The following is a 26,352-nucleotide window of genomic DNA, read 5'->3' as shown; positions in this document are numbered from 1 at the left end:
ATCTACCTTTTTGTACCCCATAATAATAGTTTGTCGTTTGATGTTTTTATTTGTTTTATTATTTGCTCAAGTTTATGATTGATTTATTTTACTGCTATGTTGTTTCCCACACTACTTTCTAATATAGTGAGATAGAAGTAGTAAAACAATCGTGTGCTGCTTTCACTTTCATTTATGGTCACACTTTATCTCCACTTTGTCCGTTTAACCAACCGACATTCATTGTTCCCTTCTTTTATTTTAACTTTATTCAAATCAGACTCTTTATCACTGCCAATGCTCCTACTCCACAGATAATCGGACATACCATTTCCAGGCAGAGGACGAACAGGAATGCGTGATGTAAGAATGATTTGTGCATTCATTTGTCTCCTTATCTCATCCGTTTACTATGCTGCTAGTCACTGCTTGTCATGCTCTGTTAATTTGCAGCTTAGATGTGTATTAAAAAGAGTTATGTATGTGGCACAATAATGTAGTAGAGTAAAACTGAAATGCACCAGCACACATTAATGAGGTCCTAAAAGAAGGCTGATTGTTCGTGGTGTACCTAATCAAATGTCCTAAGGTTGTTTATGCAACAAGGAGGATACTCTACAGGAAACAAAACACAGAGTCTTATTCGAAGGATCACTTTAGACCAGATGGGTGGAAATTCCCACTACCTCACTAATGTGCAAGGAAGCTTTGTGTGTTGATGTGGGAATAAAGAACAGTGCATGATGGGTTTGATGTGGCTGACTCCCTGGAGGACGTTTGGAAACTAAGCATTTGTACAAAAGAAGTACAGTGGAAACCGCTTAAATTGGTCCAGCTTCTTTAGACAACCCATCTGTGTTGACCAGCTCATTTAGTCCTTGTCCACCGCGTTCTTATTACTGAAAAGTACTCGTTTAAGCCGATGTCGACATAGTATTTGAGACTCAAAGCGGTTATTTCTCTGAAAAATGTCTGTTTATTTCGGCGTGTGTTTTAGTATTGTCAACATCCTCGTTTTTGCCAAGCCATGCAACTAAAGCGTGCACAGTGCGACTTCTCGTTGAGTGCAAAGTTAGTATGGCGTCACATTAGTGCCAAAAATCCGAGCGCATAGAAACTGTTATTGCGCGCTGATTCTCCATTTCGTGCGCGCGCGTGACACCCTTTCATGTCATGTCTCGTTTTGGCACTTTGGGGGCGGGTATGCTTAGACGGCCCCTTCTTTCTGATTGGTTAGGCGAAAAATGCTCAGAGCCAATCAGAAGTATAGCAGGGCGGGTCACCGTCAATATGTATCAAGATTTACGGAGGAAGAAGTGGATAAAAACATGTTGTGCGCTGATGAAGGCTATTTCATACCACATAAACACAATACAGGGTAATACAAAATGTGACCCAAATAAATAATAAGACAACAAACACCATAATCACATCTTTCAGCCAGAACTGGTCCACCAGCAATAACATCCAACCATAACATTATTTTATATTTTCACTTCTTCTTGAACATTTGTTGTCTAATTTATGGAATTTATTTTGATTCAGCCATAAAATTAATGAAATAATCTTTGAATTTTGTTTTTAAAATGTTAAAAATAGCCTTTTAATAATGTATTCTGAAACAGTTTAAAATAATCAGAGAACTGACTAACACTGACCCTACACAACTACCGTATTTTCCGCACTATAAGGCGCACCGGATTATTAGCCGCACCTTCAATGAATTACATATTTCATAACTTTGTCCACCAATAAGCCGCCCCGGATTATAAGCCGCGCCTACGCTGCGCTAAAGGGAATGTCAAAAAAACAGTCAGATAGTTCAGTCAAACTTTAATAATATATTGAAAACCAGCGTTCTAACAACTCTGTCCCAAAATGTACGCAAATGTGCAATCACAAACATAGTAAAATTCAAAATGGTGTAGAGCAATAGCAACATAATGTTGCTCGAACGTTAATGTCACAACACACAAAATAAACATAGCGCTCACCTTCTGAAGTTATTCTTCATTCGTAAATCCTTCGAATTCTTCGTCTTCGGTGTCCGAATTGAAAAGTTGCGCAAGCGTGGGATCCAAAATGGCCGGTTCCGTCTTGTCGAAGTCATCGGAGTCAGTGTCGCTGTTGTTGTCCAGTAGTTCTGTGAATTCTGCCTTCCGGAAAGCTCGGACCACAGTTGTGACCGAAATATCTGCCCAGGCATTTACGATCCACTGGCAAATGTTGGCGTATGTCGTCCGACGCTGTCTGCCCGTCTTAGTGAATGTGTGTTCGCCTTCGGAGCTGTGTGAAAAAAGCCACCCGGCCTCTTCGCGTAAACTTCCCTTAACCACTCGCTCATCTTTTCTTCATCCATCCATCCCTTCGAGTTAGCTTTTATGATGACGCCGGCTGGAAAGGTCTCTTTTGGCAAGGTCTTCCTTTTGAATATCATCATGGGTGGAAGTTAGCATGGCAAGCTAGAACCACAGTGAAGGATGACTTCTCATTCCCTGTGGTGCGAATATTCACCGTACGTGCTCCCGTTCCACAGTGCGGTTCACAGGAATATCAGTTGCTGTGAAATACGGTAGTAATCCGTGTGCGGATGGAGAGATTGCGTCTTTTTATGAACCGGATCCTTGTCGCTTAGTAGGAGCCATTTTGTGGTCTTTACAGATGTAAACAGGAAATGAAACGTACGGTGATATCCGCGCGTTTTTTCTTCTTCTTCCGGGGGCGGGCGGTAGCTTACAGTAGAAGAAGAAGCGCTTCCTGTTCTATGGGGGCGGGTGCTTACCTTGGCGGTTGCTTGCGTAGAAGAAGAAGCGCTTCCTGTTCTACCGGGAAAAAAGATGGCGGCTGTTTACCGAAGTTGCGAGATCGAAACTTTATGAAAATGAATCGTAATAAAGCGCACCGGGTTATAAGGCGCACTGTCAGCTTTTGAGAAAATTTGTGGTTTTTAGGTGCGCCTTATTGTGCGGAAAATACGGTATGTTGCACAATTAAGTAATTTTTTTTTAAAGCGAAAGAGGTAATTTCAACAGGTACAGCATCCTATGTCATATCTACATGTAATAAGATTTGTAACAAGGCAAACCGTTTGTAAATTGGTCGAAAATCGAGCAAGTTATGGTAATTTAATTAGTACATGTACCATTGACATCAATGTAATGATTGAGGCTAGCTGTCCGAGGTAAGATGGCTACAACGTTGCTACGCTGGAGAATGATTGGTCATATGAAAAATGCTCAGAGCCAATCAGAAAGGAGGGGCCGTCTAAGCATACCCGCCCCCAAAGTGCCAAAAAGAAACATGACAGCGCGAGGAGAGATGCCAGGAGTACACAGAGAGCGCACAGACCAAGACAGCGCGCGCGTAGAAAGGCACCGCGCGCGCGCAGAAAGGCACCGCGCGCGCGCGCAAAAGGGTGTCGCGTGCACACGAAGTGGAGAATCAGCGCGCGATAACAGTTTTTATGCGCTCGGATTTTTGGCACTAATGTGACGCCATAAGTTAGCTTCAGAATAATTTTTAGTGTTCGCTACCTAAAGAAAAATATGTGCATTATGATTAAGATACACAACAAAATGACCACACAAGCTCTTTTAGATAAGGTATGATGTATCATACGAACGCAGAACTATCTAAATAGAAATTTGCACAAATTGAAGAAAACAATGGCTGTTTTCGGTTAGCTGTTGGGGCTTCAGCAAAAGTACCAGCACTGTACCAGAAATGACAAAATTAGCTGTATACAGCTAAGGTTCAGCCTTAGGGCACTGTGCTATTAATAATAAACATGTTTGATCCTCAGCTGGGTGTCGGTGCTGCAGAACAGCAAGGAAGAGGCCCTGAACACAGCACTGGGAGGAGACCAGCTCCACCTCCAGGACAGCTGCCTGCAGGAACTTTCCAGAGCCATCATCGCAGAGCTCCGCCACATGCCGGGCAACGAGGCCTGCGCTGACTGCGGCGCCCCAGGTCACAAGATTTATTTCATAATCTGCCAAGGAGAGTTTCCAATGGCGTGGGTTTGTTTATCTGACGCCCTCCTAGAAACAGTTTGACTTGTATCATCTTTGGAATCATTCATAACTTCAACACATTTTTGTTCTATTTTAACCAAATCTGCCATTTTGCGTGCTTGATCTGAAGAGTGTCAAATCAAGTTTGAGACAGAACTGATCCACATTGCACATTTGACTGCAATTTACACCAACAGGCCACATCATTATGAACAACTCACCGCATCTGTTTAAGCAAGGCTTGAACGAATCTTTACCTATTTGAGCCAAATTTGCCAAGTGTATGTATGGTCAGAAGCTGGCTTGTCACACCAAATTTAATCAGGTTCCGATCCAGATCCAGCCCATTTGACGGCAACACGTACCGACTAGCCACAACATTAGGTACAACTCCCCGCACCTGTAGGGGCAAATCTTATCCCATGTGAGCTAAATTTGCCATGTTTATTCCTAGTCAGAAGCTGGAGTGTTACACCAAGTTGAATCTAGATCTGATCCATATTGCAGATTTACCAGCAATTTAAACTAACTGGCCACATCATTAGGAACAACTCGCCGCATCTGTTTGAGCCAAACTCCCACAACTCGTTCACTATTTGACCCAAATTTGCCATGTGAATGCATGGTCAGAAGCTGACGTGTCACGCCAAATTTAATATGGATCTGATCAAGATTGGCCATTTGACGGCTATTTACACTAACTGGCCACAACATTAGGTACACTTGCTCAAGTTTTTTGATCATTAATTAAATACCGTATTTTCCGCACTATAAGCCGCCCTGGGTTATTAGCCGCACCTTCAATGAATGGCATATTTCAAAACTTTGTTCACCTATAAGCCGCCCCGGGTTATAAGCCGCGCCTACACTGCGCTAAAGGGAATGTCAAAAAAACAGTCAGATAGGTCAGTCAAACTTTAATAATATATTACAAACCAGCGTTCTAACAACTCTGTTCACCCCCAAAATGTAATGTGCAAATGTGCAATCACAAAAATAGTAACACTCAAATTAGTGCAGAGCAATAGCAACATCAATAACTCAACGTTGCTTGAACGTTAATGTCACACAACACACAAAATAAACATTTAAAGCCCACTTTCTGAAGTTATTCCTCATCCATAAATCCCTCGAATTCTTCTTCAGTGTCTGAATTAAAAAGTTGGGCGAATACGGCATCCAAAATGGCCGGCTCCGTCTCGTCGAAGTCATCAGAGTCAGTGTTGCTGTTGTTGTCCAGCAGTTCCGTGAATGCTGCCTTCCGGAAAGCTCGGACCACAGTTGAGACCGATATATCCGCCCAGGCATTTACAATCCACTGGCAGATGTTGGCAGATGTTGGCATATGTCGTCCGGCGCTGTCTCCCTGTCTTAGTGGCGCAGGTCATCTTGTTGTTTCCTCTACCTACGCACCATTGATTCATTTATGTTCAATTCTCTCGCTGCTGCTCTATTTTCGTGTTCTACTGCGTGACTTATTGCCTTGAGTTTGAATTCTGCCTTGTACGCGTGTCTCTTAATAGGAGCCATTTTGTGGTCTTTACAGATGTAAACACACAAATGAAATGAAACGTAATATCCGCGCGCTTCTTCTTCTACGGGGGCGGGTGGTTGCTTACAGTAGAAGAAGAAGCGCTTCCTCTTCTATGGGGGCGGGTGCTTACCTTGGCGGTTGCTTACCGTAGAAGAAGAAGCGCTTCCTCTTCTACGGGGAAAAAAGATGGCGGCTGTTTACCGTAGTTGCGAGACCTAAACTTTATGAAAATTAATATTAATATTAATCCATATATAAGGCGCACCGGGTTATAAGCCGCACTGTCAGCTTTTGAGAACATTTGTGGTTTTTAGGTGCGGCTTATAGTGCGGAAAATACGGTAGTATGTTTACAGCAGTGTGTCAACCACCACCCCGTAGGTATCATATCACTAAGATTGGTTGTTTTGGTGTTCTCAATGGAAAATCCAACATGTTCAGACACATAGTTTTCAGTTTGAATTACTTCTACTGTTAATACTACAGTTATTATGTGTGTCTATTTGTTTTTTTTAGAGAGTTTAACTGTATTTTTCTGTTTTTATCATAGATCCAACATGGTTGTCAACCAATCTCGGCATCCTGACCTGTATTGAGTGCTCGGGCATCCACAGAGAACTTGGTGTTCATTACTCCAGAATCCAGTCCTTGACCCTGGACCTGCTGAGCACCTCTGAGTTACTGGTACCAATGAAATAAACTCTTTTAGCCCATAAAACACACCATTATGTCACTAAATAAGTAATATAAGCATTTTACGCGACAGTTGGCAGTAAGCATCGGGAACACAAGATTCAACGACATAATGGAGGCGGGGCTTCCGAGTGATGCTGTCAAACCTTTGCCACAGAGTGACATGTGAGTCTTGTGTTTTTACAATTAGCAAGCCACCTACACAAATGTTTATATATTTAAAAATATATATATTTTTTGTCTGACCACCAGGAATGCTAGAAAAGAGTACATTGTTGCAAAGTATGCCGAGCGTCGCTACGTCCTGCGAAGAGAGACGCCGGAACCGGGACAGCTCTGTGATGCCGTGAAGAGTCGAGACCTGACTTCTATTCTGCAGCTTTTTGCCGAGGGAGCGGATCTTACCAAACCACTTTCGATAACGGATGTAGAGGTGACGGCATTGTTTAATACAGATCATCACAGCATATCATAGCATGTGAGCAACATTAGTTGATTAAAGGGGAACATTATCACCAGACCTATGTAAGCGTCAATATATACCTTGATGTTGCAGAAAAAGACCATATATTTTTTTAACCGATTTCCGAATTCTAAATGGGTGAATTTTGGCGAATTAAACGCCTTTCTAATATTCGCTCTCGGAGCGATGACGTCACAACGTGGCATCACATCGGGAAGCAATCCGCCATTTTCTCAAACACCGAGTCAAATCAGCTGTTATTTTCCGTTTTTTCGACTGTTTTCCGTACCTTGGAGACATCATGCCTCGTCGGTGTGTTGTCGGAGGGTGTAACAACACGAACAGGGACGGATTCAAGTTGCACCAGTGGCCCAAAGATGCGAAAGTGGCAAGATATTGGACGTTTGTTCCGCACACTTTACCAACGAAAGCTATGCTACGACAGAGATGGCAAGAATGTGTGGATATCCTGCGACACTCAAAGCAGATGCATTTCCAACGATAAAGTCAAAGAAATCTGCCGCCAGACCCCCATTGAATCTGCCGGAGTGTGTGAGCAATTCAGGGACAAAGGACCTCGGTAGCACGGCAAGCAATGGCGGCAGTTTCTTCCCGCAGACGAGCGAGCTAAACCCCCTATCGACCCTAGCTTCCCTGGCCTGCTGACATCAACTCCAAAACTGGACAGATCAGCTTTCAGGAAAAGAGAGCGGATGAGGGTATGTCTACAGAATATATTAATTGATGAAAATTGGGCTGTCTGCACTCTCAAAGTGCATGTTGTTGCCAAATGTATTTCATATGCTGTAAACCTAGTTCATAGTTGTTAGTTTCCTTTAATGCCAAACAAACACATACCAATCGTTGGTTAGAAGGCGATCGCCGAATTCGTCCTCGCTTTCTCCCGTGTCGCTGGCTGTCGTGTCGTTTTCGTCGGTTTCGCTTGCATACGGTTCAAACCGATATGGCTCAATAGCTTCAGTTTCTTCTTCAATTTCGTTTTCGCTACCTGCCTCCACACTACAACCATCCGTTTCAATACATGCGTAATCTGTTGAATCGCTTAAGCCGCTGAAATCCGAGTCTGAATCCGAGCTAATGTCGCTATAGCTTGCTGTTCTTTCCGCCATGTTTGTTTGTGTTGGCTTCACTATGTGACGTCACAGGAAAATGGACGGGTGTTTATAACGATGGTTAAAATCAGGCACTTTCAAGCTTTTTTTTAGGGATATTGCGTGATGGGTAAAATTTTGAAAAAAACTTTGAAAAATATAATAAGCCACTGGGAACTGATTTTTAATGGTTTTAACCATTCTGAAATTGTGATAATGTTCCCCTTTAAATACAATGGAAAATATGCCTCCTAGTGGCTCTGAGCAGCATGCAACATCATTGCCACAATGTTTAGCAGCTGTTCTTGCTATGATGTCACCGTTTACTGAAAACCAATTTGTGTTTCAGCTCACAAACTAACAAAAACAGAGATGCATCTCAATGAATATCAACAATGTAACAAAATGATTAACAGAACTAAATCATACACATAGTGTAAATAAACCTAGAAAAGAGTGCAAGAATATCGATTTCATCACGCTATCATACTGATACTATCCTCTGAATCGATGCTATCGATATTTGGGTCGATCCGACTTTCCAAAACACAGCTGTCATATAAACGAACTGTTAATATGACACATTTGTATCAGTTTTAATTTAAAAGCGGTCCAGGGTAAACGACTCCGCCATTTTGCCTGAAGCCTCGTCGTCTTGTGTTTCATCTAATTGTCCCCTGCTGCTAGCTATTCACTCTCTGCTCAGTGTAACATAACCAGTGTGTCTGACGTGTGCTTTGTTTGTAGTGCTTGGATCCCGTTTGTTATTTCAGCTTTTCGGTTGAAGGAGCTCACATCTCTTGAGGATAAGTTCGACTAGCTAGTTAAAATATGCATGCATGGTTCCGTATTGCTTTTCCTTTAATCTCCTTGCCAGCTTAATCTTTGCAGTTTTATTAAAGTTAATAGAAAACAAAAGATATTGCACAAGAATCTCGTGACATTAGCTGCACGCCCTGCACTGTTTTTTATTGCAGTGACTCAGACGTGTTGCAGATGACAGTTGGAAGCAGTCACTAATTGAGGTCATGCCCTGATGTGACCTTTGAACCCCAGCTACTTTCATGGATTTTTGATCACTTAACGCAGTGTTTCTCAATTATTTTCTGTTACGCCCCACCCCAGGATAAAAAAACATTTTGTGCCCCCCCCCTACTCTCTGCCGTGACTACAAATAGTATCCTTTGTCTGTAATATTATAAGTACACCTCTGCATAACATTGAATCTTGCTTAACAATAAATACAACAAAATAGAAAAACTTACAACAAATATATTGAATTTTTTTTAGTCTGTAACAGAAAAGATATAAAGGGCACCAATTTGCCTGAAATTTAAAAAAACAATTCCTTATTTAAACTTTGAATATTTTTAAAAATGACTTGAACCATTTAAAACTGAAAAATACATTTAAACAAACTCAATAGATAATTAATTCAAATTTATCAGCAACATTAATTCAGAGCACAATTTATAAAACATTTTATCCTACAAAACAAAAATGTATAAAACAAATAATGCAGAGTTTTCTTTTTAGCAAAATGAGGAAGTTAGGGTTAATGATGACACCGAGCATGTTTTGTAGTGCACAGCTTTTCAAAGCAGTGTTTGAAGCATGATACTGATTAAAAAATGTTCCCTGGGATCACGCCATGCCCCCCTCGGGGGACCCCGCCCCGTTATTTGAGAAGAACTGATTGAATGTGATCAAACAAACCAATATACATCATGTTTTGACTGGTAGCGCTCTAAAATGCAACTTGTGCCAATTTACTATCTAATGTTGAATTATGTTCAAAATTATTGTCTTAAAGGGCCTGTTTGCAACTTCCTGACAGTAACATTTTTCAAAGCAGAAAATATAACAAGAACACCACCGGCTAGCTTATGTTACCATTAGTTGTTTAATAGAACACATTTGTTTGACAATTGTCTATATTTCTCACATATACAGAGTTTATATAATAAACATTTTTACCAGCCCGAATAGAATAATTGGTGTTTACGCAGGGAGCGTGTGCATGTATACAAAAGCAGTCCAAGAGTAGCATCAAACAATTTGCAGTCATGTTGTTGTTATGATACACTATACATTCAATGACAGCGAACGCTAGCCATCCAAATTGCTATTATTAGCTAACAACACCTAAAGCATGCATGTGTTACGTACGTACGTAATTACATCATTACGTACGTACGTAAGTACGTCATTACGTACGAGAAGCCGTAAGAACGCGGGATGTACTGTGTAAAATACTTTGGAAAGTTGGCGTCCTCTAATATTAGACTGATAGATCTTAGATCCCAAGCATCGAACATCGTCTTGCTTTCGAACAAAAACAAGATCATTCTACCATATCTTTAATGCGTAAGTTAAAATCATTTGGGTTCTTGCAGACCGCAATCCTACAAATGACTGACTGATTGGTTCAAATAAAAGATAATGTTCTGGGTGATGCCGTTCCACTCCAGTCCTGTAGGTAGCAGTAATGTGGATGACAAATGCTGCATACAGCACATCCTGAAAGTATTCACAGTGATTCACGTTTTCCAAATTTTGTTATGTTACATCCTTATTCCAAAATTAAATACATTTAATTTTGTCCTCAAAATACCCAATACCCCATACTGACAATAAGAAAAAGTATTATTATTATTTTTATTTTTTTTGCAAATTTATTAAAAATAAAAAACAAAGAAATGACATGTACATAAGTATTCACAGCATTTGCCATAAAGCTCCAAAGTGAGCTCAGGGGCATCCTGTTTTAATTGATCATCTGTGACATGTTCCTATAGGGGTTGTACTTGTATAGCGCTTTTCTACCTTCAAGGTACTCAAAGCGCTTTGACACTACTTCCACATTTACCCATTCACACACACATTCACACACTGATGGAGGGAGCTGCCATGCAAGGCGCTAACCAGCACCCATCAGGAGCAAGGGTGAAGTGTCTTGCTCAGGACACAACGGACATGACGAGGTTGGTACTAGGTGGGGATTGAACCAGGGACCCTCGGGTCGCGCACGGCCATTCTTCCACTGCGCCACGCCGTCCCCTATATATAGCTTAATTAGTGTCCACCTGTGGTAAATTCAGTTGGTTGGACATGATTTGGAAACCTGTCTATATATAAGGTCCCACACTTGAAGAAGAAGGAAGAATGAAGTCGAAATAATTGTTTGTAAACTGTCAAGATATGTTATGTCTGGAAAAACAAATCTGGGGAAGGGTACGGAAAAATATCTGCTGCCTTGAAGGTCCCAATGAACACAGTGGCCTCCATCATCCATAAATGGAAGACGTTTGGAACCACCAGGACTCTTCCTATAGCTGGCAGGCAGTTTAAACCGAGTGATCGGGGAAGAAGGTCCTAGTCAAGGAGGTGACAAAGAACCCGATGGTCACTCTGTCAAAGCTACTGGATTCCTCTGTGGAGAGAGGAGAACCTTCTAGAAGGACAACAATCTCTGCAACAATCCACGGGGCAGTTTGGTTGAGTGGTCAGACAGAAACCATACCTTCGTAAAAGTTTGCCAAAGTGCACCTGAAAGACTCTCAGACCATGAGAAACAAAATTCTCTGGTCTAATGAGACAAATATTGAACTCTTTGGTGTAAATGCCAGACCTCATGTTTGGTGGAAACCAGGCACTGCTCATCACCAAGCCAATACCATCTCTACATTGAAGTATGGTGGTGTCAGCATCATGCTTGGGGATGTTTTTCAGCGGCAGGAACTAGGAGTCTAGTCAGGATAGAGGGAAAGATGAATGCAACAATGTACAGAGAAATCCTGGATAAACTTGCTCCAGAGCGCTCTTGAACTCAGACTTTCAGCAGGACAACGACCCTAAGCACACTGCCAAGATATCAAAGGAATGGCTTCAGGACAACTCTGTAAATGTCCTTGAGTGACCCAGCCAGACCTGAATCCGATTGAGCGTCTCTGTAAAGATCTGAAAATGGCTGACGCTTCCCATCCAACCTGATGGAGCTTGAGAGGTTCCGTAAAGAGGAATGGGCAAAGAGGAATGGGCATAGAGAAATGGGTGAAACTGCCCAAAGATAGGTTTGCCAAGGTTGTGGCATCGTATTCAAAAGATTTGAAGCTGTAATTGCTACCAAAGGTGCATCAACAAAATATTGAGCAATTTTCAAATTTCTTCCTTCCTTCCTTCCTTTTAAAAAATTTTTTTTTCATAAATTTGTGAAAAATTCCTAAAAAAAGAAAGAAAAAAAAAAAAGAGAAGCTTTTTCAGTATGTGGTATTGTGTGTCGAATTTTAAGAACAAAAAATAACTTATTCCATTTTGGAATAAGGCTGTAACATAACAAAATGTGGAAAAAGTGAAGAGCGGTGAATAGCTTTTTTCCATGGCAACTTGAGGGTCACTTCCCCCACTTGGCCCCAAAGTAAATAGACTGTAACAGCACAAAGTGACAATGAATGAATCCATCCACACTTTATCTGGATCTTAACCAAAATGTTATGGCTTCTCTCCTTGGCCCATTCACGACCCCACGGTTGTGTAGTTGTGTTGTCTCGGGGGTAAAATTACACCAAAAAGTCAATCAATGTTTTTGTCACTTGTAGGCTGTCAAAGAAACCGCTCTCCATCTGGCCGTGCGCCTTGAAGAAAGAAGCTCTCTGGCTATCGTGGACTTCCTGTGCCAGAACAGGTCAGACCATCAACATTAAGGCTGTTAGCCATCATTTGATGATTTATGTCTTGTTCAGTTCTGATTAACATTCCTTTTTTGATGCCACAGCAACTGCCTGGAGAAGAGAACAGCAGAAGGCAACACAGCTTTGCATTACGGCGTCCTCTACCACAAGCCCGAATCCCTCAAGTTGCTGCTTAAAGCCAAGGCCACTCTTCACATAGGTACTTTTTATTTGGTTATTCTGTTTTTACATAGAACATTAAATGTGTTAAACGTTTTTTTTAATGCTTTCCTTCCAGTGAACTCTGCAGGAGAGACAGCTCTTGATATGGCCAGAAGGCTGCAACACACACAATGTGTTGAACTGGTGAGTTTGCTTAAAACAAACTACGTAGTTCTGGATTGTTACTTTGCATGACAACAGCATGTTTGCCTCCAAAAATACAAAAAATGTATTTGAGCGGTATAAACAATATAATGTTTACCTCAGGGCTGCTGTGTATTTATAGCAGGGCGGGTGGTGGCTGGTACGGGGGAATGAAGTAATTGTAACATTTGCATAATTGCCAATTGTGTATTTGCAAAAAGTGAACAGAAAACATGAAAAGCAAAACAAATAAGTTTAGAACTACAAATTACCTTTTTTCACAACACTAAACAAACAAGACGCATGTGGCCCACCCACAAAAGCATTTGGCGCTTCTTAGGAATATCGATGCGCGCGTTTATGTCACTCTAAAAAAGGCTCTTCACGAGTTTTGTCACCTGTAAAAAAGATTGTCTAGAACAGGGGTCCCCAAACTTTTGGCACATTGGGTTAAAAAAAAATAGTAAGCATTTGCTCGTTTTGACGTTAGTTTTTCTGACAAAATGAGCCGTAATAATATATGGTTAGATATAATTCATACTCCAGCTCATAAACTTACAATTAAACATGCTTTTATTTTGTCAAAGTATAATTTTGCGGCCGTATTTTACGCACTCTGCTGTGTTTAGTGACCAGCACGCAAGGGTTGGTTTGTCTGTCTGTTAGCAACATACCTCATAGTTATGAATAGATTTGAATGAAAGCTTCAGGAAATATCCGAAAAAAAACAATCCTTTCTCTCCCTTTTACGACCTTCCACTAACGGACCTCGCACAATCTCTCTACGCAAAGGAATTTTGGGAGATGTAGTTTACTTCCAGACCGGCCAATTCAGAAGTCCCAGAAAAATACCACACTTACCAAGTTTTCATTTGATACAGTCACATGTCATCACAGAATTATTGTGATGATTTTGATACCGAAATACCGCTGTATTTATAATACCGTTACATCCCTATCATTTATTGATTTAGTTTGATTTTTTTTCTTCAAGCACTGTGTAATTGTATGTATATTTTTTTTCCATCCGCTTTTGAGTCCCTTTTTTGCGGTATATTGGATTATTTTTTCTTTTCGTAATCAGCCTGACCTACGCCTTTGTGATTGACCCATGCCTTCATATCATTCGACAATGTTAACCCTCTTAAACTGTAAGTAGGTTAGATATAATTATTGTATAAAAATAAAATCAAGAGTACGATTACTAATTCAGTGTTGATATTTGAGTGGACCCTGGGCCCTTTTGTAGTTGAAGAGTTGGGCCCCGAGGTCAAAAAGTTGAAGAACCCTTAGTTTAGAGGGGTCTGATTACTCACTAAATATAGCAGCACAGCTGCTAAACTGGCAACCTTGATACCTCTTGCTACGTGTTCTTATTCTCTGGCAGAACAGGTACGTAATAATGTGTTTTTGAGCGAGGGCAAATAGGTAGCGCCAAACCTATTTGTGTCGGGTAGATCCAAATAAATGAATCCATGGTGCACGCTGTAATGTAATCATATAGTTATTCAAAACAAAAATTATGATACGTATTTTGACAGTAAACTATTCAACATGTCTCTAAAAAGGAGTAGGAAGAAGCAGAGCTTATTTAATCCGACCCCTTCTCTGTGTCTCAGCAATTACTAATAGTTTGTTTACTTTGTGCGTTTAAAATGTACCAGTTTAACAATTTTTTGTTAAAGAAAAGGATGCAGATGTGTTACGGTAAAATTAATAAAGTTGGTAGATACATATTACAATAATATAAATAAAGAAATAAGTACTCTATAGGATAGGTGATAAATAATGCTTTAATCGGACGGCTCCCTTTTTAATGAGCTTTAAATCATGTCTTAAAACATATTTTTACTCCTTGGATTTTAAACCAGCATGAAAGTTGTGTGATTTTAGTCTATTTTCTTTTCTTTTACGTATTTTATGCATACTTGCCAACACTCCCGGATTTTCCGGGAGACTCCCGAAATTCAGCGCCTCTCCCGAAAACCTCCCGGGATAAATTTTCTCCCGAAATTCAGGCGGAGCTGGAGGCCACGCGCCCTCCAGCTCCATGCGACCTGAGTGACGTGTCGACAGCCTGTTTTCACGTCCGCTTTGCCACAATATAAACAGCGTGCGTGCCCAATCACGTTATAACTGTAGAGTGATCGAGGGCGAGTTGTTGGTTTCTTATGTGGGTTTATTGTTAGGCAGTTTCATTAACGTCCTCCCAGCGTGGCAACAACACACAACAACAGCAGTCACGTTTTCGTCTACCATAAAGCAGTTCGTCTGCCATAAACAGCAATGTTGTGACACTCTCAAACAGGGCAATACTGCCATCTACTGTACATGCATATGTGACAATAACATCTACGGCTTTTAGAGAGTGCAGTGCACAACTGCGCACACAACAAGGAGACAAAGCAGAATGCATCATCACAGAGGGTGTTCAGCATGGTTAGAAAAATAGTGACAGAGAATAGAACAAGGATGGACAATTCAACCTTAACTCAACAATGAGTAGACGAGTGTTATGTGTGTGTATATGTGTAAATAAAAGAACACTGAAATTCAAGTATTTCTCTTATATATATATATATATATTTAAAATAAAATTAATATATATATATATAGCTAGAATTTGGTGAATTCTAGCTGTAAATATACTCCTCCCCTCTTAACCACGCCCCCTCCCCCCCACCTCCCGAAATTGGAGGTCTCAAGGTTGGCAAGTATGATTTTATGTATTATTCTCTTTATAGTTAAATGTTTTATACAATTGACTCTCCTTAGTTTTATTCTGTTTTTCAATGTGTTTTGACTCCTGTGCAGCACTTTGTGCAACTTTTATTGTTTTTTGAAATGTGCTATAAAAATAAAGTGGATTGGAATTGAATAATCATGTACGAATAAGAATCAGGTTAGTGATTGGTTGAGATTATTGTCCTTAATTAGATTATATCAACAACATATGTTTGACCTGTTTTCATGAAATAACTCATTAATGCATCTTTTGAGTTTTTAAAGCAACGTTTAACATTCGTAGCTGTTGTATAAAAAACACCCAACCAGAAAAAAAGTTTTGTGCTCCTTGTGTTTGCAGTTAGAGCTGGCTCACAGTGGGAAGTTTAACTCTCAGATTCACGTAGAGTTCATGTGGGACACTCAAGCTCAGGAGATCTATGACAGCGAGGACGACCTGGATGACAGGGTAAACATCCCACCGTGCATTTACACATCTGGAATGAATGGATACAATAAATAAGAGTTGCTGTCTGCTATTCTAGGTAAGCCCATTACCAAAAACACGTTCTCCCGTGTCCTCAAACGGAGGCTTTGGATCCCGCTGGAGTGTGATTAGCGGTGCTGGTGGCAATCCAGGCAGCAGACCTTGTCAGACCTATGAGAACCTAGACTTCCTGTACAGAAACCCACCAGCCAACAGCGCCCCTTCTGGGACATCCATGCCACCACCGCCGCTGCCTGCTAAATCCACCCCAAAAGGTAAACAAGCGTTATTACCTGCTCGGTGGCCTTGTGGTTAGAGTGTCCGCCCTGACATCGGTAGGTTGTGAGCACCCATTGCCTCCCTGCTTGGCACTCAGCATCAAGGGTTGGAATTGGGGGTTAAATCACCAAAATTATTCCTGAGCGTGGCCACCGGTGCTGCTCACTGCTCCCCTCACCTCCCAGGGGGTGGAACAAGGGGATGGATCAAATGCAGAGAGTAATTTCACCACACCTAGTGTGTGACTATCAGTGGTACTTTAACTTTTAACTTTAACTTTAACTTTACTGTAAATGCAAAAATGCTGATGCAGAATAAATGGGAGAGGTCTACCTAACATCGTGAGTAATTGACTTCTGATTTTCTCACTTAGGTCGCTCCGACCCTCAGCTCTCGGTCACAACACAAGAGGTCAACGTCCCTGCACCAAGACGCAGCTCCAACCCGACCGTCAACACCCCCATTCCACAGACGCAGGCCAGACAGAGCCCTACGTCTCCCAGTGTAGAAAGTCAAAGCCCAGGTGCTGGAAAACCACACAAGGGGAGTGTGTTTAGGGTTCACAGATACAGTGGGGAGGGGCAAGTCTTCACTGGCTCCACTTCACAAACTGCTACCACATCCTCCCAGAACCACATCGGACCTGTAAGGTAAGAGACTACAAATGGACACTCCACCATCTCCACATTGCTGCAGGGATCTGTTTTACAGCTGCCCTCAGACTTTTCTTAGATAAAAATCTGTTGAGACGTAAATACAGGAGTGTCATTCTCCTCCATTGTTGTTGTTTCTTTGCAACTCTGTTCCAAATGATGCGTTTGATGTGACTTGGTTTTTACAGTATGAGTTACAGTACTGTCAGAGTGGAACACTTGACTGAGGCAACGCAATACTGTGCAGTTTCGGTTTTTTGTTTTCAATTTCGTCTCTAAATTTTACGGTTATAATAATTACCACAATACACAAATACGATTCAATATTGATTCATTATAAATCTTAACGTAAATTTACAAGGTAACTAAAACTTGACCGGTCTAGCAGACCGGGCAACCACAATTCACTGGATTCGCTTTTTTTTCTTGTTGCTAGGCAGAGTTTTTAGGGCTTATACAAAACTATCCAAATGTCTGTAGTCCATCCCAACCTAGCAAATTACGAATATGAGACAAGTTTATATAGTGGAAATGCTTATTTCGGCGCCCTTTGACATAAGCGGTCGTTGGCATAACCAAACCAAAGCCATCTCTTGCACATTTACTTGTGACCTTCAACAGAGATATGAGAAGGGCTCATTCTGTTTTTTTTAACAAATATTTTTTACTTCATTTAAAACATTTTTTTTTTACAAACTAGGCAATTCACACACAGGGTGGTCACAATGGCTCCTAGGAGGAGGTACAGAGTTGTGGGTTTTACATAATGTGCAAATGCAAATGACAGGTGTAAACAATAACAAAAATTTGTGTACATAACAAGCGCATAAAAAATAGAAAATTATAGTAGTAATAATCATGACATAAGTGTATGTATAAGTGTAGCAATAATAATGTAAGTAAATAAAATAAATAATTAAATTAGAACAGAGAAAAGGAGGAAATAAAGGAGATGACAATCTTAAATCTGTTTACAGGTTAATACTTTTATTTTGAAGCCACTTTGCACTGAACAGGGAACCTCTGTGTGCACATTTTACTGCTATGAAACTAGACAGTAGTTCTGTTTCTGTTGTAATGTTTAGCGATAAAGATGAAGTGTAGAAAAAAAAGTCGATATGAACGGACCCATTTTTCATAGAAAGGACCCTTTTGGGGGTCAAATTTAATGTCCACAAAAGGGGTCGATTGTGTATATCGACACTGACTTAAGCGGTAGAAACAGAAGGGTTTGTTGAGTTCTACTGTATAGACATACAGTATGTACAATTCAGTCACTGTTCTGTATTAAATATAAAAGTACATTATTGGAAGGCAGAATGTGCATTCTAATGCATTAGCCTAAAACTTAAAGTTGCCCGTTCACTCCTGCTTTGTAGTCTTATCATTATAATGTCATGTGTCCTGTCCCAGTTCAGAGAAGACCACATCGTACCGTCGGACCAGCAACGGAATCAGCATCCAGGGGAAGTGTGCCGCGATATCTCCCACCAGCAACCAGGAGGAGCCGTATTGTATTGTCGGGGGAAACTGCGCGGGCCTCGGTCCAGTCCCCGCCCCGGCAACACCCTCTTCCTCACCTGGCGTGACCCCTGCACTGCGACCCCGCAGGAACGCCATGGTACGACCATAAATGATCCCTTTTGCTTCAAGTCTGTACATGTCCTACTGAAATATGTACCCTTGTCTTATTCTTATCTTTTGTGCAGAGTTCAGGCAACAGACAACACAATAAGCGGGTCAAGGCTTTGGTCGACTGCAGGCCCACCAGTTCAGAGCAGCTCACTTTTCTCAAAGATGAGACTATTGTGGTAACGCTTTCTAGTGACCCCCACTGGTGGGTAAGTGCAACTACCAGCTCTTTAACTCTAACAAATGTTTAACTGGATTTGGAATAGGTGAATGCTTTGAAGGGGAACTGCACTTTAAAACAAATAGTTTGCCTGTCATTCACAATTCATATGTGAGACAAGAACAAATGTTTTTCTTTTTTAATGCACTCTAATTTGTAAAATATGGCAAGTACAAGGTGGCTAACGGGAGATATAATATTAACCAAGTATTACCGTTATTGTTATTATAAGTGCTAACATTGAGAAACTACTTTTAGCGGCGTCGTGAGCACAGAGGTAACTAGCTTATTGATATACTGAGCCGGTGAGCTGCTGCATTGCCTCTGAGTTGGTAGAAGTTAATTATAGGTTATAAATCATGCCTCTCACCTGAATAGTAGAGGGTTGTGGCCATAAACCGAGGAGTTTGTCAACTTTGAGATTCATCTTAGACCCAGAGAAGGCGAGAAAGACATGTAAAGACGCTCGTTTACGTCCCCTTTTTTTTATCCTTCGTGAGGATTATGACTAATTATTCATCTAAACAAGAAGATATGAACATCCCATCAGTCGGCATCCCAGTGAGAGCAGACTTTGTGCAGTAAGTGATTGTTTTATTCTGTTCGTAGTTTGTATTTATTGTTTATCACTGAGCAATACTGCTGCTTGCTGGATCTGCCCAGCACATAGCTTCTAAAACTCGTAGCTCATCCACCGTATATTCAGGCTTAAAAATAGAAGGTTCTGGATCATCATTTGTCCCAAAGTAGTTGTGTTGTCTCTCATAAAGTCTGCCATGATTAGTAGTGTTGTTGTTGAAATGAATATGTATGCTTGAAATAAGCAAAATATGTAAATGTTACATGTTATTATGCATTTGCCTGTTACTACATTACATATATACTTACATCATGTATATAAAACATTGATTGAGGTTTTGGGATGTGTTGAGAGCGCTTTATAGGTGGAATAGACTAAATTCCATTACCTCCATTGTTAGCTGACTTTTGCTAGAATCAGAATGTATAAAAAATTGTGTACTTGTCTCAAAAAAGTGCAGTTCCCCTTTAAAGTCCTACTGAAATTAATTGTTTTTATTTAAACGGGGATAGCAGATCCATTCTATGTGTCATACTTGATCATTTCGCGATATTGCCATATTTTTGCTGAAAGGATTTAGTATAGAACAACGACGATAAAGTTCGCAACTTTTGGTCGCTGATAAAAAAAAAGAAGCCTTGCCTGTACCGGAAGTAGCGTGACGTCACAAGTTGAAAGTCTCCTCACATTTCCCCATTGGATTTCACACTCTCCTTTTTCTATTGTGGATCACGGATTTGTATTTTAAACCACCTCGGATACTATATCTTCTTGAAAATGAGAGTCGAGAACGCGAAATGGACATTCACAGTGACTTTTATCTCCAGGACAATACATCGGTGAAGCACTTTAGCTACGGAGCTAACGTGATAGCATCGGGCTTAACTGCAGATAGAAACAAAAGAAATAAACCCCTGACTGGAAGGGTAGACAGAAAATCAACAATACTATTAAACCATGGACCTGTAACTACACGGTTAATGCTTTCCAGCCTGGCGAAGCTTAACAATGCTGTTGCTAAGGACGCCATTCAATCTAACTTAGCTACGGACCTCGACAGAGCTATGATAAAAACATTAGCTCTCCACCTACGCCAACCCTCATCTGCTCATCAACACCGAAGCTCACCTGCGTTCCAGCGATCGACGGAGCGACGAAGGACTTCACCCGATCATCGATGCGGTCGGCGGCTAGCGTCGGATAGCGCGTCTGCTATCCAAGTCAAAGTCCTCCTGGTTGTGTTGCTGCAGCCAGACGCTAATACACCGATCGCATCTACAGCTTTCTTCTTTGCAGTCTCCATTGTTCATTAAACAAATTGCAAAAGATTCACCAACACAGATGTCCAGAATACTGTGGAATTTTGCGATGAAAACTGAGCTTTTTGTATTGGATACAATGGCGTCCCAATACTTCCGTTTCAACCATCGACGTCACACGCATACAACATCATACATAGACTTTTTCATCTGGAAGTTTCGCAGGAAATTTAAAATTGCACTTTATAAGTTAACCCGGCCGTATTGGCATGTGTTGCAATGTTAAGATTTCATCATTGATATATAAACTATCAGACTGCGTGGTCGGTAGTAGTGGGTTTCAGTAGGCCTTTAAGAAAAGGAGAAGGAAAATGTTTTGTTTTTAACATTTTAACAGCCACATCATTCAATCTATATATAAATGACATTTGTAAAGTTACAAAAGATTTAAAGTTAGTATTATTTGCGGATGATACAACAGCGTTTTGTTCAGGAGAGAACACACAGAAGATACTACAAATAATAACAGAAGAAATTAACAAATTAAAAAGATGGTTTGACAAAAACAGATTATCGTTGAATTTCAGTAAAACTAAAATAATGCTATTTGGTAACAGTAGAAGAGAAAGTCAAACACAAATACAAATAGACGGAATAGAAATTGAAAGAGTAAATGAAACCAAATTTCTAGGTATAATGATTGATGATAAATTGAACTGGAAATCTCACGTAAAAAATATACAACATAAAGTAGCAAGAAACACGTCAATAATGAATAAAGCAAAACATGTTCTAGACAAAAAAATCACTTCATATTCTCTACTGCTCACTAGTGTTACCATATCTGAGTTACTGTGTAGAAATATGGGGAAATAATTACAAAAGTACACTTCATTCATTAACGGTGTTACAAAAAAGATCAGTTAGAATAATACATAATGTTGGATATAGAGAACACACAAATCCTTTATTTATTGAATCAAAGATACTGAAATTCTACAACAGTGAATTTGCAAACAGCTAAAATTATACACAAAGCAAACTACAATCTGCTACCCAAGAATATACAACAATTCTTCTCAAAAAAAGAGGAGAAATATAATCTTAGAGAGAAATGTAATTTAAAACATTTGTATGCACGTACAACACTTAAAACCTTCAGTATATCAGTATGTGGAATTAAATTATGGAATGGATTAAGCAAAGCAATCAAACAATGTACTAATATGATCCACTTCAAGAAACTCTTCAAACTTAAATTGTTTACAAAGTATAAAGAAGAAGAACCATGATAAACATTCTGAATTTATTTAACTCATCCATTCTTTCACTCACAAAATAATCTTACTTATCTCAACATATGAAATGTAACTTACTTCACCAATTATTATTTATTTACTTATTTTTATTGTGATTACTTATGGAGTATATTGTGAATAAATTGAGAACAGGAAGTGAGCAAAAGTTTTAGCAACTGTTATGTAAAAGAAAAGGGGTAGGATTAAATAAGCTCTGCTTCTTCCTACTCCTTTTCGAACATGTTGAAAAGAGAAACTGGAGATTGTGATGTATCATGTTGTATGATTGCATGTTCGAAATAAACTCAAACTCAACTCAACTCAACATCATTGTGCTATTACTAATAAACACACATTTTCTAAACATTAAACTTTTTTCAAACTAATTGCTATTGCTGATATGCTGTGATGAATTTTCCATTTAAATTGCTTTCGTTTTAGTATCTCATAGCATCCACATTAGAGATGCGCGGTTTGCGGACACAATCGCGGAGTCCGCGGATTATCCGCGGATCGGGCGGATGAAATTAAAAACAATAAGATTTTATCCGCTCGCGAGTCGGGTCGGGCGGATTAATTAGATATTTTTTTTATTTTTTTATTTTTTTTGCGGGTGGCAGTTAAACCAATTCGGAAATATATATACATAGTTAAATGTTGTTACCCACATACGAAAAACGAGCAGGCACCTGCTGCATATGCCACAACAGAAGAAAAAAAAAGAAAAGAGATGGACACTTTTACGGAGCGGAGAAGGGACGCCTCGCCGGGGTCCGGGACCGAGGCCCCTTCCCCCGAGAGGGCCCCACCGGGAGCCGTAGCTGAGGCGATCCGCGAGAAGGGCCCGACGCACGTCCAGGGTCACTACCGCGCCCACCGCACCGACACCCCGCCTCGTCCGCTTTCGCAGTGCGCTCACGAAAGGGGTGGGGCTCACCCTGGTTGATATAGAGAGCAGGACGGTGGCCATGGAATTTCATTTAAGGTTTGTGATAAACCATCAAACTCATTCGTTAAAAGGACTCTATAGTAATATAAAGCAAATTTTTCTGGACATTATCATGCAAGAAAAGTTTATTTTTGGGATCGCGATCACCGCGTAATGATTTTTAAAGGTTGCATTACATTATTAACTGTCCCATGTGATCAGCCAGTGCGATTGGAAGTCCATGCTCAATTATTGCCTCCGTAAATAAAACTTCGGCATTTATCACATCCAAAGAATCTGTTTGGGCGACGAAAAACGTTGAAAGTTTTCCACTTGTATCGCTAGCAACGGCATTAGACTTGTGTTTTTTTGTCCCAACGTGGTCTTTTACATCGCTAATTCCTCCGTGTCCGATTGAAAAATCTTGTCTGCACAAGGTGCAATTCGCGTAGTTTTCACCCTTTTTTTTTTTTTTTAATTAATATTATTTAATTAATATTAATTAATTAATATTATTGGAGTGCCATCTCCGGGTTGGGGAGGAGATCTTGCCCCAAGTGGAGGAGTTCAAGTACCTCGGAGTCTTGTTCACGAGTGAGGGAAGAGTGGATCGTGAGATCGACAGGCGGATCGGTGCGGCGTCTTCAGTAATGCGGACGCTGTATCGATCCGTTGTGGTGAAGAAGGAGCTGAGCCGGAAGGCAAAGCTCTCAATTTACCGGTCGATCTACGTTCCCATCCTCACCTATGGTCATGAGCTTTGGGTTATGACCGAAAGGACAAGATCACGGGTACAAGCGGCCCAAATGAGTTTCCTCCGCCGGGTGGCGGGGCTCTCCCTTAGAGATAGGGTGAGAAGCTCTGTCATCCGGGGGGAGCTCAAAGTAAAGCCGCTGCTCCTCCGCATCGAGAGGAGCCAGATGAGGTGGTTCGGGCATCTGGTCAGGATGCCACCCGAGCGCCTCCCTAAGGAGGTGTTTAGGGCATGTCCGACCGGTAGGAGGCCACGAGGAAGACCCAGGACACGTTGGGAAGACTATGTCTCCCGGCTGGCCTGGGAACGCCTCGGGATCCCCCGGGAGGAGCTGGACGAAGTGGCTGGGGAGAGGGAAGTCTGGGCTTCCCTGCTTAGGCTGCTGCCCCCGCGACCCGACCTCGGATAAGCGGAAGAAGATGGATGGATGGATGGATAATTAATATTAGATATATAACAACGGGCGGATGGCGGGCGGTTGCAGTTCTGATCAAACGTTACATCGGGTGGATGGCGGATGGTTGACGACTTTCTGACGCGGTTGCGGATGAAATAAATTGCCTATCCGCGCATCTCTAATCCACATTTAATTTCTTTAAAAAAAATATTACAAATTTGTGAAATATTTGTTCTACTTTTGTTTTATCAGATGGGTTACATAGAAGGGGACTCGTCCAGGAGTGGGACCTTCCCTGTCAACTACGTTCAGAAAGTGTCGGACTGAACCGATGTTGGTGAACCAGGAACTGAAACGACATTGGATGCTCAGTGACGTAATAGCCTTACAGCGGCTCCAAGTGGACTTTATGCTGTTTCCTTCGCGCAGCTTACATGGATTTACTCAAAGAGGAACGATGTGAGTAAATTAAGGACACACACCCAGCTGCGCGAGGACACAGTTCTGGGATTTAAACTTTTAATAAGGGAATCTCAAACTTTAACACTAAAAATGTAATTGCAGCTTTGTTGTTCTCTAAAACCTTTGTATTAATAACTACAAAGGCATTTTCAAACATTTCTGTACATTCCGGGCTAATCCCTTTTTAAAATGCACTTTACACTCATGCAGGATAATTCTTTGAAAAAAAAGGCCAACTGCTGTCTAAAGAAGGCCAGCGTCTTTTTAACTAAATCTTTTTTTTTATTTCTTGCTCCCAAAAATCTTGTTAAGCCTGCAAGTATCCACAACTATTGTTAGTGATGGAATATTAATGATGAGAACCAGGAAGTGACATATGAGTGATTTGTGAATACAGTTACTGGGGGCTTGTGTGCATCGTAACCCAATGGACTTAAGCACAATTGCACTTAATGTACATATTAAAAACATTTTTTGGAATTTCAATTGAGCAAAAAGTATGCTATGTTTTTTTTTATACTGACAAATAACCCCAAAATGTAACTTGTGTTATTGAAATGTATACAGGTAAAAGCCAGTAAATTAGAATATTTTGAAAAACTTGATTTATTTCAGTAATTGCATTCAAAAGGTGTAACTTGTACATTATATTTATTCATTGCACACAGACTGATGCATTTAAATGTTTATTTCATTTAATTTTGATGATTTGAAGTGGCAACAAATGAAAATCCAAAATTCCGTGTGTCACAAAATTAGAATATTACTTAAGGCTAATACAAAAAAGGGATTTTTAGAAATGTTGGCCAACTGAAAAGTATGACAATGAAAAATATGAGCATGTACAATACTCAATACTTGGTTGGAGCTCCTTTTGCCTCAATTACTGCGTTAATGCGGCGTGGCATGGAGTCGATGAGTTTCTGGCACTGCTCAGGTGTTATGAGAGCCCAGGTTGCTCTGATAGTGGCCTTCAACTCTTCTGCGTTTTTGGGTCTGGCATTCTGCATCTTCCTTTTCACAATACCCCACAGATTTTCTATGGGGCTAAAGTCAGGGGAGTTGGCGGGCCAATTTAGAACAGAAATACCATGGTCCGTAAACCAGGCACGGGTAGATTTTGCGCTGTGTGCAGGCGCCAAGTCCTGTTGGAACTTGAAATCTCCATCTCCATAGAGCAGGTCAGCAGCAGGAAGCATGAAGTGCTCTAAAACTTGCTGGTAGACGGCTGCGTTGACCCTGGATCTCAGGAAACAGGGTGGACCGACACCAGCAGATGACATGGCACCCCAAACCATCACCCAACCATGCAAATTTTGCATTTCCTTTGGAAATCGAGGTCCCAGAGTCTGGAGGAAGACAGGAGAGGCACAGGATCCACGTTGCCTGAAGTCTAGTGTAAAGTTTCCACCATCAGTGATGGTTTGGGGTGCCATGTCATCTGCTGATGTCGGTCCACTCTGTTTCCTGAGATCCAGGGTCAACGCAGCCGTCTACCAGCAAGTTTTAGAGCACTTCATGCTTCCTGCTGCTGACCTGCTCTATGGAGATGGAGATTTCAAGTTCCAACAGGACTTGGCGCCTGCACACAGCGCAAAATCTACCCGTGCCTGGTTTACGGACCATGGTATTTCTGTTCTAAATTGGCCCGCCAACTCCCCTGACCTTAGCCCCATAGAAAATCTGTGGGGTATTGTGAAAAGGAAGATGCAGAATGCCAGACCCAAAAACGCAGAAGAGTTGAAGGCCACTATCAGAGCAACCTGGGCTCTCATAACACCTGAGCAGTGCCAGAAACTCATCGACTCCATGCCACGCCGCATTAACGCAGTAATTGAGGCAAAAGGAGC

At 41.0% G+C, this 26,352-nt stretch overlaps 1 protein-coding gene across 1 annotated transcript in view; it reads left to right on the top strand.

Annotated features, from left to right (window-relative positions):
- Positions 1–25,072, top strand: part of asap3 (ArfGAP with SH3 domain, ankyrin repeat and PH domain 3) — a 72,436-nt gene extending 47,364 nt beyond the window's left edge. Inside the window, exons 13-26 of the mRNA XM_061968199.2 lie at positions 294–342; positions 3,782–3,948; positions 6,076–6,209; positions 6,292–6,383; positions 6,471–6,651; positions 12,392–12,477; positions 12,568–12,683; positions 12,762–12,829; positions 15,915–16,022; positions 16,099–16,315; positions 16,693–16,969; positions 18,386–18,593; positions 18,682–18,813; positions 24,293–25,072. Of these exons, the coding sequence (XP_061824183.2) occupies positions 294–342; positions 3,782–3,948; positions 6,076–6,209; positions 6,292–6,383; positions 6,471–6,651; positions 12,392–12,477; positions 12,568–12,683; positions 12,762–12,829; positions 15,915–16,022; positions 16,099–16,315; positions 16,693–16,969; positions 18,386–18,593; positions 18,682–18,813; positions 24,293–24,367 (1,910 nt within the window). The 3' untranslated portion in view covers positions 24,368–25,072. The remainder of the gene's footprint in view (positions 1–293; positions 343–3,781; positions 3,949–6,075; positions 6,210–6,291; positions 6,384–6,470; positions 6,652–12,391; positions 12,478–12,567; positions 12,684–12,761; positions 12,830–15,914; positions 16,023–16,098; positions 16,316–16,692; positions 16,970–18,385; positions 18,594–18,681; positions 18,814–24,292) is intronic.
- Positions 25,073–26,352: the final 1,280 nt, after the last annotated feature.

Source organism: Nerophis lumbriciformis, linkage group LG08 (assembly GCF_033978685.3).
Source record: "Nerophis lumbriciformis linkage group LG08, RoL_Nlum_v2.1, whole genome shotgun sequence".
Classification (NCBI taxonomy): domain Eukaryota; kingdom Metazoa; phylum Chordata; class Actinopteri; order Syngnathiformes; family Syngnathidae; genus Nerophis; species Nerophis lumbriciformis.
This window is presented reverse-complemented; position numbering and strand designations above follow the sequence as displayed.